Genomic DNA, 14,031 nt, shown 5'->3' on the forward strand with positions numbered 1-14,031 from the left:
TGATTTGTAAAGATTTACACTCCTTTTTCTACTGTTTGTATATTTGCTCGCCTGCCCTGTGGGGAGTAGATGATAGTTGAAACGGACAAGACCGTATCATATTCTGTAGACAGTTGTCATTTTGATCTAACGATTATATAACTTTTTATCCGTTTTTGAGATTTAGAAGTGTGTGCAGTCAGATTGTTTCTAACTGATTGTATAATTTTCATATTTTTACTATGTAAGCTGTGTATTTATTGGAAGTTTTTAAAGTTGTATACATTTTTTACTTTTTATAACTGTTTTCAAACAAATTTTTTGAGTTATTATTTACTATTTTATATGTGGATATGGACACTCTCAAGCTGCGACCAGTCTGAGAAAAAGCTGGCAACAGTAGTGTGTTTCCAGTTTTGATTGTAGTTACCATTAGTGCAATACATTGGGCTGTTGCCTCGATTAGGGATAGTCAATTGTTTCAGATCCTTATTGTTGCCCAAAATGGATCTTTCAGTTTTTGCCCGGTTTGTTGACCGTTGGCTCCTTGACTAGCAACAAACTAGTTTATTATTATAACTATTATTATTTTTTTGTAATTTACAAAATACTATTTAAATTGTTTTTATAATTATTTTATACACTTTTGTATGTTTGTTAGTCAATTTGAGATAAGATTTGTAAAACTGTAAAAACAGTTTCTCCTTTAATATTTTGTTAAATATCAGACTTTTTATGTTTTTTATAAATATTATATAAAAATGTCAATTTGTGTTTATTTGATAAACTGCTGTTAAACTTCTATCATTCGTTTTTTTAATACATTCCCCGTGTTCCCACAAAAAAGGTGTAAAAATGATTGATCAACTTCCTATTTGCCACACTATCTTCTCGAATAATTGAAAAGATAATAACGAGCATTTCCATTTCCGCTAATTGATTATTCAGTAAATGATTACGATAAGTCTTTTCGAAGCGTAAATAATTTGTTATTAATTAAATCACTTTACAGGTGGATATAATTTTAATTGTGCAACGTTTAAATCGTTTATTGTTCAATAATTACCAAGGTGATTGGTTTTGGCTGATCAAAACTGTGTTATTAAAATAAATAATTCTTTAGATTTCTAATTAAAGTGTATTCAGGCGGAACAACTTTTATTTAGCTTGCTCCACATTTTGTGTGATTTTTCCTTGTATTCTGGAATATCATGTTATGTTGAACTTTCTGTACATCTTCGCTATCTCTTTTAAAGGTCGCGTGAGGAATGCAGGAAGGAACTAAATATCCATAAATAAAGAGCAAATTAAAAAGTATGGAAAGTGGAATTTTATTCTCTCTCCAAGATTGAAGGACCGGTGTCCAAATAAAAAAAAAATCTTCACGGCCTCACACTTGCATCAAACTGCGGCCAAGTAGAAATCTCATTAAATAACTGGTTTCCAGGACAAGTTGTCCTTTTTCCTTGCCGATGCCCAATTAGATGATAATCACTTTTGACATCATTTCTTTCTTTAGCACAAGAGATCAACTCTCTCAAAGTATCAAGCTGTGTCTGTGAGGGCTTTTCAGTTTGGAAATCCCCAATAACGCAAATTCCGATACTATTCCCGTTGAATCTAGGAACATGAGACCCGAAAATACCCCATCCACGACCCTCGTAAACATTCCCATCTCCACCTATCTAAAAAAAGTGTTAAAACCCGTGAAAAGGTTTTATTTACCTACCAAAAAATTATAACCGATATCGTCCCATCCTTGGTTGTTCATATGGTAAGTTTGTATACCTTTAACTCGAGATTTACAACTTTCCAGGGTCGAACAAGTTGCCCCATCGCTGTGGTGGACCACGATATATGGAGGAGGGTTTTCTCTCAAAGGTTTTGTTTTTTTAGGGCTTCGGGCACCCCATTCTGACCTTGAGATAATGGTAGGGCACAGACCTAAGGATTTTTTTGAGTATTCAAAAAACGTTATTTTTTGTCTTACATTGAACCACGCACGGTACCACAGCAAGCAGAACTATTTTAATAAACATCTTTGTATGTCTAATGACTAATGACACTAATGAGAAATCATGCGAATTTTATTTATACTAATCTTCCAAGATTGTTTTTCCCCTTTTTGATTAAGAGGTCACGTTTTTATAAGCTATCGCATGGAAAAGCGGGCGCGGGACTTCACAGCCATGTTTTATAATTAATTACATAAATAACTTAATAAAGTTGCAACACTGGTCAACAAAACAAATATTCAAACATCCTGCAGAAATTCATAATTTAGTACTTTTATCATAAAATTGATTTCTTCATTGTAAAAATAAAGCAAATATAAAATTACTGAAATTTAATATAAGTATCAAACATATTTTTTTAGGGTTTTTCCGTGTACGTAATAAAATCAGCCGTTTGGGATCAATTAAAAAAAAAGTCGTGTGTATGCACACCGAAATATTTTCCGTTTTCTGCAAACTCTGGACGTATTTTGTGTTGCCTACCGTACCGCCGCGGTGTGGTTGTTTTGTCGAGCAAATGTTTATTTAAAGGCGCCAATGAACAAGCTTGAGTTCAACATGAACAACAAATAAAAAATTAAAATATTATCGAAGAAATGGAACAATAATTACAGTAGTGCGCCGCTAGCGAGTTTTTATTTTAAAAGCGTTTTTTTTATCAGATTTGTGGTGAAACTGATGGATTACAAACGAACTTATTTGACATAGAAAACGTTTGATATTGCAGTATTGGACAAGTAAATTTTTATTTTTGTGACATTTGCGGTTCTCCCGATGACGACTTGAAATCGATGGGCACCGTTCCAAGCAACTTGCTTTTATTCTGTACTTGGAATAACACAGCGATTATATCAAGCGCGAATTTATTGACAATCGTTGCGAAGTTATGTCCAGTGAATGTTATTACACAAATTAAACAATTGTTATTATGGCGAATAAATTGTTAGAACAGAATAATTATGCAAACAGTACCTACAGTACGAACAAACATGCAATGCGATATCTCAAGGGAAATTTATAAAATGGGACAAGTGTCGTCTCCCGTTGATTTGCTGTATGAATTTTGTCACGATCTTGTGCTAAATTTACCTTTCCTATTGGAAATGTAAGGAACTATTTGTAGTCATTTTAATGATTCAGAAGAAGAGAATGAACTAAAAACTGGCGGTTCGTTAATAAAATAACAAGCAACCGAAAGAAAAACAGTACAAACAGTCGCTTGACAAATAGAACAATGTTTCTCCTGTGCATAATAATTTAGTTGCGCTGCCACATTTCATTGCAGATCAAAGAATGATTGGTGTACAAAAATATGTTTCTACACCTTATTTTACCAAGAGTGGAAAATCATATTGCAAAATTGCTATGAATTTATCGCAGTCAGAAACTTTTCAATTTACGATTTACGAGTTTTCACCCTCTTTACCTGGAAAACATATGCATTTCAATTTTTCATTATTCACAATATTAATAACAAAAAATATTAAACCCCACTTGAATAAATACGAATGCTTACTGTCTGCAACGAACATCACAAAGGTTTGCTCCAGGTGCTCAAAAAATAAAAATTTAAATTTAAATTAAATGAAAAATCTAAAAATCCCGACTTACTTCTGTTAGTAGTAAAAAATCTCGTATTATCTCCGAGAAATGACATTTTCAGGTATCTGGTTGAAAAATCGCCGAAATCGATTCCACTCCTCAAATTTGTTCGACGGCATGATCTCTATTTTTGGTTATTTGTGATGATCCAGTTTTCAGTAATCTCCTTTCGTTTGAATAAGAACATCCGACCGCATTTGCCCTATGATAGGTCAAGAGGGTCAATCCCTTAATTCCAGAGATAAAAGTTTGATTCACCCCAACGGCGGTCCTTTTAAAAATGTATTCGAACGATAAATTATAGAAGTGTCGGCTTCCATCTATAATTGTGATATTTTCACAATTTCACCGTTATTTCTATGGAAACACGCAGCAAAGCTAATCGATAACAACAAAGATTGCAGTTTAATGCATTTTCCTTCGAAATTCTAGGATTATTATAACGCGTCGCACTGCAATATTCATTCGTTCGTGCCCTCATTCATTAAATCTAAAATCCTGTTGTTTTATTTCGGTCTAGGAATAATCATATAAACAGGGTTGACCTTTTATGAGGTTATTTCTCGCAAGTTTTTGTCCGGAGGACTTTTGAATACATTTCATAACTATTCTTCCCACCGCAGAGTTAATCGAGTTGGAAAGGATAATGCTCTAACGTGACATGGTTAATAATATAATGTCTTGCACATGATAAATCCTTTTATTTTAACAGCTTCACTGGAACTAGTCCAAGTCGGAATGATTCTCAAAATCACTTGGAAAACTCGCGGTTTGCCCGCGACTGTAACAGTCTCTTTTGACTAAAAACGAAAATCACTCACGGCTGTCTTATCTCATGACTTGTGCCAAGAATGGCTCAAACAACTGTTGCAACGAAATCTCCTAATCCAAAGTCGCGGTGTAATTAAAGTTAAAGAAAGACACCGGAAGCTTGCTTGCGTTATTGATTTTAGCTAACGAAGAAAATTTAGTTATTGTAGCTGATTGATGGCTTCTGCTATCATCTTTCGATGGCCGTTGAACTTGATCAGTCGTTTTTGACGGCAATAAATTGCATAGATCCTTTTGTCTGGAGTGATACTTGATACTTCCTTTGGCGCAAGAACGATTTAAAAGTGTGTTTATACAACCGAGATACTGTTAAAACATTGTTTACTGTATTTACTGTCATTCATAATAACAACGTTAAATATGCAAATATCGATTTTATAATGATTTTAAAACACACACTTAATTTTATTGTTTGTTTAACGATCGCTTATGATGCTCTGTTTTGTTGGGAGTTAATTTAGGAGTTATTTGAGCATAAAATGCAGTTTCATTGTCAAGAGCATTGCTGCTAACTTTTCTACGTCGATAAAGCTACATCTGCAGTTTCCATTATCGTTTGATTATTAGGAACTGCAATTCTCGAATTATTAATACACTCTAACTGAATTTCATTACGTTGCAACTTAACTAGAGCTTTGTTATTCTGACAGTACCGACGCGACTAAAAAGACAAAAACAAATTTTTAATTAAATTTAAGCTGTCGCTACTCAACCCAAAAACCTGGATAAAATTTAATTGTCGAAACATAATTAGATAAAACGAGCTGTCACCGATGGCTCCAAAATAAAGAAAAAAATCAATATCAAAAGATGTGATTTATACGACGAAATCAACATTGTAAAAAGGAAAATACAAAAGGAAAACGCACCTAATAAAAGATTTGACAACATCTGAAATAATAATGCGCAGGAAAACGGCAAATAAACTACAATCCTGTAATAATATATTATCGCAATTTTTACGTGTCAAGTTTACAAGACGATTTGTAAACTCGTTGCTGGTGTAGTTCTAAGCGACCGACGGTTGCAAGAATGATGATGGCAAAACCCGACTTTAAAATCGATTTTACATGATATACTTTCGTTGAATGTTCTTGGATTGCGCTTGACGAAAGTTCTTAGAATGCATTGGGAGTTTTACGCTTATTTCAACTAAATTAAATCGAGATTTCTGAACGATGAAATTTAAAACAAAACGACTTACATTTATAAAAAGGTGCAGTTTTGTTTCTCATTCTTCGGTGTCGTCTAGTTGAAAATTCATGCATCAATGGTTCGAATCTGGAACAGAAAGAACACTTGAATTAAGGTAAATTGATGCAAGTGGAAAATAGCGTTGATAACAGTTGATTTTAGCTCGGCTATCAATGTAGAGGATCTCTAGTGAAATTTAGCTTAGCATATCGATCAGTTGTGGATTTCATTCCATTATGAGTATTCTAACAAATTATATACGTAGTCGGTACTTTCTAGGTGGCTTAAAGTGATTTACATTTTCAATAAATGTAAGAGACAATAATGTACTTTTTATCTAAACGGTTCGATGGTAATTGCTTTAAATCAAGCTTCTAAATTTATGTAACCGGAGGTTTTGGAGAGAGGAAAATTGATACCCTAATGTACTTAGATTCACGATCTCATTTCGGGAATGTGAGAGAAGCTCGAATACCAAAATACTGACGTTCCACAAGAATTTCAAGGAGTTTGAAAAATAGATGAGCATAAATTATCTCTGAAAACTGAAACCTGAAAACCAATTGCTAGAACTGGAAAGTTGAGGTCATTAGTTTGGAACTCTTCGTTTTAGAACCAAAAACAAAAATTTCAAAATTTTGCTTTTAATTGAAAACAGAAGTGTGGAGAGTACAGTGGCAGAAGGAATTCAAAACTTTCGTTGTATATCGGGTGGGGCTGACCGCCGGCTCGAAGACGCGCGCCACTGAGCGTCGCGACGCGGAAACACGTTGCGCACCCGGCGTCGAACAGCGTGTAGTATGACCCGAGAATCGAATAAGAACGTCAGGTGGTGTGCCGGGCCACACGAAACCACGAATAACATATCATAAATCCGGTGATAGTAAAATAAATATCGGTAATGTTAAACTTGCTTGTAGTGCCTAACAGATCTGTTTATTTTGTGGTCCGTTCCTACAAAGGGAATCGATTTTGGACCCAGGAAGATGATTAAAGGTACCGTTTTGTAGTGTTTTTCACCCTTAGCGTGTGAGACTTACGTGTCGATTGATAATGAGTCATATGACATGTTCAGATGCCTTTGCATCCACTCCTGTGGACGCATGGAGACTCCAACTCACGTGCTACTCCAACGCCTCCACGTATAACCTCTCTTTGAATTTCCTTCTGATCAGAAAATGAGCTATAATAAGCGATAGCACTTCTACTTGATCCTCTCATAAGCTCATAAAAGCTAAGTTCATATTTAAAAATAGTTTATTGCTTTAATGTTGGGTAAATAATTAAAAGAACGGTTTAAGAATACCTCTTTAACCTTCTGATCAAAAACGACGACGAGATGCGTGGAGTACTGCTTGTAATGTTTATCAAACACAACTATGGCAACTAAACGACTAAACTCATCATGCTGTTTCTAAATTTCAATCGATCATTCTTTAACCTTGATCCAAATAAAAATTTCATGGAGAATTTCGAATAAACATATGAACATATGATTTAATAAGTGTCATAATCAATAGAAACGAAATCAATAAGCATAACAGTGTAATGTGATAACGAATCAATCATTATCACTTGAAAGCTCTTACTCCTCTATTCACTTCAGGTGTCACTCTTATTAAAGCTCCATCTAATTTTTATTTAAAATGCTCATTCACGTCACCTATTCAAGAACTTCCTCATTTTTCATTCATGCTCCCATGTATGCGTTAATCTATTAACTCTCGAGTTTTGCATACTCATCTAGAATCTCAAGCAACAAAATTAAAACTCTGATCCCGTGAAATGAAGTCATCTTTTATAGCTTTCATTTTTCGTGTTTCTTGGTCAGACATGCGCTTAAATTAACCTGTTTAATTTACTTTCAACTCCCTTTTGTCGATCATGTTTAATTAACGACGGCGCGATCTCAAGGCTTCAAAATCTTCGCGTCGACAAAAATTAAGACTCAATAAACAGTTCAAAATAAATATTTGGCGACAAAGATAATCGCGGAAGGGAGAGTTTAATAGGTTTAGAATTTGTGCTTTTTTGAAGAGTTATCGACAGAGTTTTGAGCGAGCGTGCTTTAATACTAATCCATCGAATATTTGCTTGAACTCATTTTAATATTTTCTTCAGAGGGTGTCTTCCTCAGTGTTTGATTTAGAGGTTAAGCTGATTGAAAATCGGTTTCATAGCCTTTCAGCTAAAGGAAAAACCCTCAAAAACGTCATTTTTGTTATTATTTCAAAAAATGCCATGAGTGGATTCTTAATGTCGTCACGTTGTTTGAACGACAAAGAAAATTGTAAAGGGCTTGCCTTGGCAAATGTTCGGAATTCCGGTAGAAATGAATTTTCTCGATCACCACTCATCCTTCGTCCTCTATTGATTTCCCCAGAATGGTATCTTTGCCCCACTGAATCCAAAAACTCATTAAGGGATGGATAAATTAAGTATGAGGGAATATTTAATAATGAAATAACGTCGAAAGAGGATGTAATCAATATGAGTCCCACTGGCATTAAGTCAACTTTACTCTTCGGGAAACTCGTTGGAAATGAATGACTAACCAATTTATGTAGGGAACATGAAGGTACTTCTGGTATTTACTAAGCGCAAGCGCGTTTCTATGGCTTTTGTTGGTAACGATCAGCTGACTCAAACATCGTTAAATATTTCAGGCCCATAATTGCAGACTACAAGAAAAAAGCCTATAACTCGAGTGAATACCGCTAACATTATTAAAAAATCACGTTTAACATAGCATTACATATTCACAACCCACTTTCGAATTTTCCTCGACAAAAACAACATTTTCCCGCCACTAAATACTCAAACTTGTGCAGTTTCATTATCTGGTGTCATATATTCTACTGTACCACATTTACAGGTTTCACGTTTTAAAATTAAGGGCCTTAAAGGGACGGCTACCTTTAGGCCAATTTTCATCAATTGTGCTGCGAGATATTTCAACCCTAAAAAGTCTGATTACAAAATACAGCAATTTATTCCCTTAACCCGAGGGCATGTATGTTTTTTCCCACATAATGTAGGCGGGGTCATTTACGACCTTTATTGCTCGTAATATACACACCTTGTTTATGCATGCACACCTTTTCATATTAAAGATGTGATTCCTCTTTCACTTTTAACGCCATTTTTCTCTTTCATTGCATTTTTTATCGCCCACTTCAAAGCGAAATGACATAACAAAAAAATATCTACCACACAATCGCGGAATTTGTGAACTTTTACCCAGAAACGGAAACCCAATTTCGTTTATTTTGGACATCAAAACGTTAAGTTCCCGTCACCTCGAAAGCCGCAAAACTTTAAAACAGTCATTAATGTGATAAAAAAACTAAGAGTTTTGACGTGATTTCTAGACTTACAGGTCCAGTCAATCATATTGTACTTTCAAAACTTTCGAGCTGACGGTTCAGAAAAAAAGGAAAAAAAATACCAATAAAGAATATTTTTCACAATAATAAGGTAGGTATGAAAATCGCCGTTCGCGGCCGTCGGGTCCTCGACAAGGCGCCAAGTTGTCTTTCTTGTTTCCTTCAATGTCTGTGCTAATTAAATCTGCAAATTCTCCTAAAAACAAATCTATTTCCGACGCTGAATTGGGTTTGAATCTTGTTTCAATGGAGTTCAAGTGGGAGAAAATTACTATTGGTAAGTTCATTATTAGATTTAGAAAGTTGGTTAAATTGCTAAAGTTTTATATTTGGTTCCGCTTAGTAGATCGAAAAACAATTAACTAGACTAGACTAAAGTTTGCAGATATTTTGGCAGTTGAAAAGAAAGTGTGAAAGGTGTTGTTGTTCGGATTTAATTTTAGATCGAACAAAGGATTTTTCAGTTTCATCTGTTCCTAACGAAACGATTAATGAATCAACACATGTCAACGCCAACATGTGCACCCTCGTGTCTTGTCATCGAGGGTTGGATTTACTTGTTATTGAAAAATAGAAACGTTTTTGTGAAAAATTTACGTTTTGTTGAAATAAACACATTTTCACTCATTTCCACTATTTATTATCTCCCCGAACATCAATTACGTAAAACCGCAGTTTTCCCATGCGTGAGGAGAAAAATCGTTAACTGGGGTTAAATCAACACAATAAAAAATTTCGGCTACAACTCCAATGTAATCTAGAAGTTTGTTTGGTCCCAGATCAAGGAATTCATTCAAATAATAATGAGATGAGAGTCAGGTACTAACTAAATTGGAAAGCACGTGTGGAAATAAGGGAAATTTCCTTTGAGATTGTAGACACATTTGTTATAATCCTCTCAACGTCACCACTTTTATCCAACTTTGCGAAAAACAATCCTGTGCAAATTAAACTTGTTCGCATTCATTTGCACATCTCCCAGAATCTATGAATATCGATTCGGAAAAATGGACCGATGAAATTGTAAGATAGGAGAAATTCAAAGTAAGAGATAGAAAAACGGAAATTTTATGACTACATCATAACGGAACTTCGTCGCTGCAGGAAGTGCGTACAAATGAAGTTTGAAAAATACGTGACCATTTAAAAATAAAGTCTACATTAAAGAAAAGACACTGGGAAACTCGATCGAATGAATTTAAATCAATCGCATTTTCCAGCAAAAACATTTATGTCGCCGTATAATTTAAAGTGGATACAGACGTAAAGTTTTAAGGCACACAAAATGAAATTGGATAGTTTAAGAGTTGGCATTCTTTAAAATTATGGTCTGTCCACCGCTTACATTTTGGAATTGAAGTTACGCCATAAACAATTTGGTGAGGAGAATGCTCGTCTCAGCATGGCGGCGGCGCCATTTTGCCGATTTAAGTCCCGAATATTTCTTGTCATACCAGTCCGAAACATTTAATTTTTGTTCCCTTGAATCTCTTGAATGTTCTTTAATGTTTACGCTTCTTTAAATGTGGGATTAGATTAATTATTTATATAATTCCAGAGGAAACGGCGGTTTCCATTTCAAGAAAAAACAAACAATAGAATAAAATATAAGCAACTGTAATTTAACCACTGGTTCTTTGTATTTCAAGACAAAGAAAAATACTGTTTAGACAGTGTTTTAAGTGGATATTTTAATGCTCCACTAGATGTATATCTATGCCAATTTACGACACATTACCGTATTTTTATGACACGTCAAAGCTCGCGTAATATATGACCAGCGATAATCCAAAAATATGATATTTTATTAAAATGAGTCGCTCTTCTCATTCAAGTGTCCCCATAAATCATTAAACTGATGATAGATGAAAGCATTGTCTTCGTTTTTAGTCTATTCATAAGCAACAACTATCTCGAGATGCTCGTTAATGATCCAAACCCTTTTCTCCATCTTATGATTCTGAAATGCCATTTGCAACTTTATCAGAAGAACAAGACAGATTCATTCAAAAACTTCCCTGCAAACTTCCTAATGGAATAATCTTATTTAATTTTATTTAGCAGCCCAATGTTCGTAATTAAATAATCGAATTAACTGTGATTTTCAAGATAAGTAGAGCTTAATCTTGCACTGATTCACTTTTAAAATTATCGAATGGCTTTGTAGAAAAGTTTCCGAGTTTCGGAAGACTTAATTTGATTTAATTTGTAAAGTTGAATCGAGGAACTAAAACTAATTACTACATCAATTGGTCAGGTTTAAACGAACCTTTATCATGTAAAATGGTTTGAAAATTTGTTCAAATTTTGATATACTGTGCGACTAGTTTTTCACGTCGTGCATAACAAAAACGTGCTCGATGGAGCCATTTCAACTTGAAACTTTGTTACTGGTATATAGCATGCCACACTTTAACATAAGTGTTTTTTTGCTTTTTACATTTCCCGGTTTACTTCTTAATCGTTGCAAGGAATGAATAACGCAATTTTCGAGATCGATGACTTCTTTCGAATGCTGCTGGCTTTTAAAGTATTATTGATCAGTTGGTTGCCCTACAGCTTTACAAAACTCTGTTGAGCTTCCATTTTCTTGATTAAGTGGGCTTAGGGGCATTTAAAGAGAAAGGAGTTCACACATATCTTCAGAAGACGGTTCCAGTGACATTTGATCCGACCCTTTTGGGGTAAACAAAGCTATTTTTCTTCATCGGAAAACATTAGAAAATTAGCTCCTTATTACACGTTTGCGTGCAAAGTGAAACAGAAAATTATGTTAATTTATAGTTCTGATATGAACACATCATTTTGCAATTTTCGGTGTTTTGTCACGAGCGCGTGAACGGAAAACAAGTTACATTTCCTCATCCCTGATGATTGATCAACGGGTATTGTTATATAGGATTATAGGCCATTTATTTACACCTACAAAACCCTCGACCAACCTCCGGATTTGTTGTGAACACTCCCCCACATCTATTATATTCGACAAGGCCAGAACGTGCCGAAAAAGCACACAATCTCAAATCAAAAAACACACCATTTATAATATACACAAAGGAAAGGAAATCGAAGATGATTTACATCATTTCTATTTTAAATTGATTTAGAATTGTTTTTACCAACGTCAACATGCTCTGCGATTCCAGAGATTATCATCTAAACATCGATATTTAAAATTTTGTAAACCTGAAGTAAAATGCATGGTGGAACTATTTTTAAAATCGCAAAACGTTAATCGTGTTTCGTTAAATTACATCGCTCACACTTGCTAGAATACATAAAAGTAAATTGGAACACTGGTTCGATGAAAAAGCATTCACAACCGGATCTAATACAAAATTGAAGAAGAGTACCTTTTTATAGACTCGATATTCACTCAATGAAGTTGAAGGTTTCACTAAAACGATCTGTTTTAGATAGTTCTCTAGGGGCATGGAAACAATCACAGAAATGTATTTGTAAATCCTAATTTATCTTTTTAATGGGTATGGAGAAAACCGTTGTTGAATGAAAGAAGTGCCAAATAGAATTTTCCAAAGAATTTCGATGGGCATTTCCGACATTCGGTGTCAAGACCAAAACTATCCCAATATTTTCAAAGATACATAAACTTAGGTAATGGAGGTCGCTTCTTAAAACCCAGCACGAATCATATCTACAAGTCGTTGAGATTTTACAGTACACTTTGAAATAAATCTTCTAAAAATAATCTAGACGTATGGAATATTTATAAATTTCTATCTATTTTATCGATTCGCGTGTAGAAAACTGTACTTAAGAGAATAGCGATTCGTTGGAGAATGCACCACTGTTCCAAGATTAGATGTTCCAATGGTCATCTCTATTTAACGTCTTGCCGCTCTAATACACCCGACAGAAAAATTTATTGTTGAATATTGTTGACGGGTTTATCGCTCAATAAATTCAACACGGATTAGAATCCTCACCTCTAATTTAGGTAGTACAGCACTGCACTGTACACAAAATTAAGCCGATCAGTACAATCGAACTCCTTGAAAGAATTGATCGCAGTGTTTACATTTTTTCCTGCTGCTTTATTAGACACCTTTTTATATCGATTGTTTAATACACTCAATTTATTTCAAATCCTGTTCGTCTGACATTGATGAAGCTCATAAAACCGCCTCGTGATGTTAAAACAAAAATTCCGTTTATTTACTTTAGTGGTATTGATGATAGGCTTGTTGTACACAGACGGCAGCTTTAATAATTCTCAACTTATTCTTTGTTTAATAACTTTATGATGGAAACTGTACTTTAACAGATCATAAATATCAGTTTCCATGCTATTTTACGACTTGATGCAACCTTGTTGGAGAGATTTAATTGTAGCATTGAAAATTTCCTGCAATATGCAAAAATGTAGTATTTAATTTAATTACCTATTTTTCCACGTTAATTGAGATGCAACTCATTCGTTTAGTACTTAACATAAAGCTGTTCGACTTTTTTAAGTAGCTGTAAAATTGTTATACACTGATTTATGTTCGAATCAAAAATAGTTTGTTTTATTTACAGCTTTAAAGTATTTTTAGATAAGGTGATGATTTGGTGCATCTTCAATTAACTGATTTATTTTCGCTTGCCATTTTGGCTAGTGAAAGTGAAAGTGACATAAATATCTCCTGCAACTGTAAGTAAATCAGCCACATGCTTCAAATCTTCAACACTTATTTGCTCTCGATGATTATTTTCTTTGAATGTTAAGTTGTTTTTGAAACTTCCAAATTCACATTACCATAATAGCTTGTTTGTATCCAACTTATTGCCTTGATATCGTCATTCATCTTGATGGCGCTGGAGCCGACCTAGTTCTGGAAAAAATACTCGAACTTCGTCCATTTCAACAACTTTTTTGCTTAATTAGAAAGTTGGCACAACGTGAGAGTCCCGGCTTGATTCAAACGCAAAAATGCTAGAAAATTTTACTTTTAATGAAGCATGCTTCATGAAGGTTTCCAGCAGTTTGCTGCTGTAATGAACTACGTAGTTAAATAAGTGGT

The 14,031-nt window shown here is 34.3% G+C and overlaps 2 protein-coding genes across 6 annotated transcripts in view; one reads left to right on the forward strand and one right to left on the reverse strand.

Moving 5' to 3' along the window:
• Positions 1 to 1,286: 1,286 nt before the first annotated feature.
• On the reverse strand, positions 1,287 to 2,018 carry LOC148167097 (peptidoglycan-recognition protein SC2-like). Its single transcript, XM_088046886.1, has 3 exons — positions 1,970 to 2,018; positions 1,709 to 1,923; positions 1,287 to 1,664 (listed from the first exon to the last, which is right to left on the reverse strand). Exons 1-3 carry the CDS (start codon positions 2,016 to 2,018, stop codon positions 1,362 to 1,364), a joined length of 567 nt encoding a protein of 188 aa, XP_087903012.1. The 3' UTR covers positions 1,287 to 1,361.
• A 4,404-nt stretch (positions 2,019 to 6,422) lies between these two features.
• Positions 6,423 to 14,031, forward strand: part of SK (small conductance calcium-activated potassium channel) — a 56,547-nt gene continuing 48,938 nt past the window's right edge. For all 5 annotated transcript variants that reach the window (XM_088047863.1, XM_088047864.1, XM_088047865.1 and 2 more), the window contains exon 1: positions 6,423 to 6,617. The gene's annotated coding sequence lies outside the window, so the exon portion shown is untranslated. The remainder of the gene's footprint in view (positions 6,618 to 14,031) is intronic.

Source organism: Gnatocerus cornutus, chromosome 10 (assembly GCF_029298725.1).
Source record: "Gnatocerus cornutus isolate USDA-ARS CGAHR chromosome 10, icGnaCorn1.1, whole genome shotgun sequence".
In the NCBI taxonomy this organism is placed as follows: Eukaryota; Metazoa; Arthropoda; class Insecta; order Coleoptera; family Tenebrionidae; genus Gnatocerus; species Gnatocerus cornutus.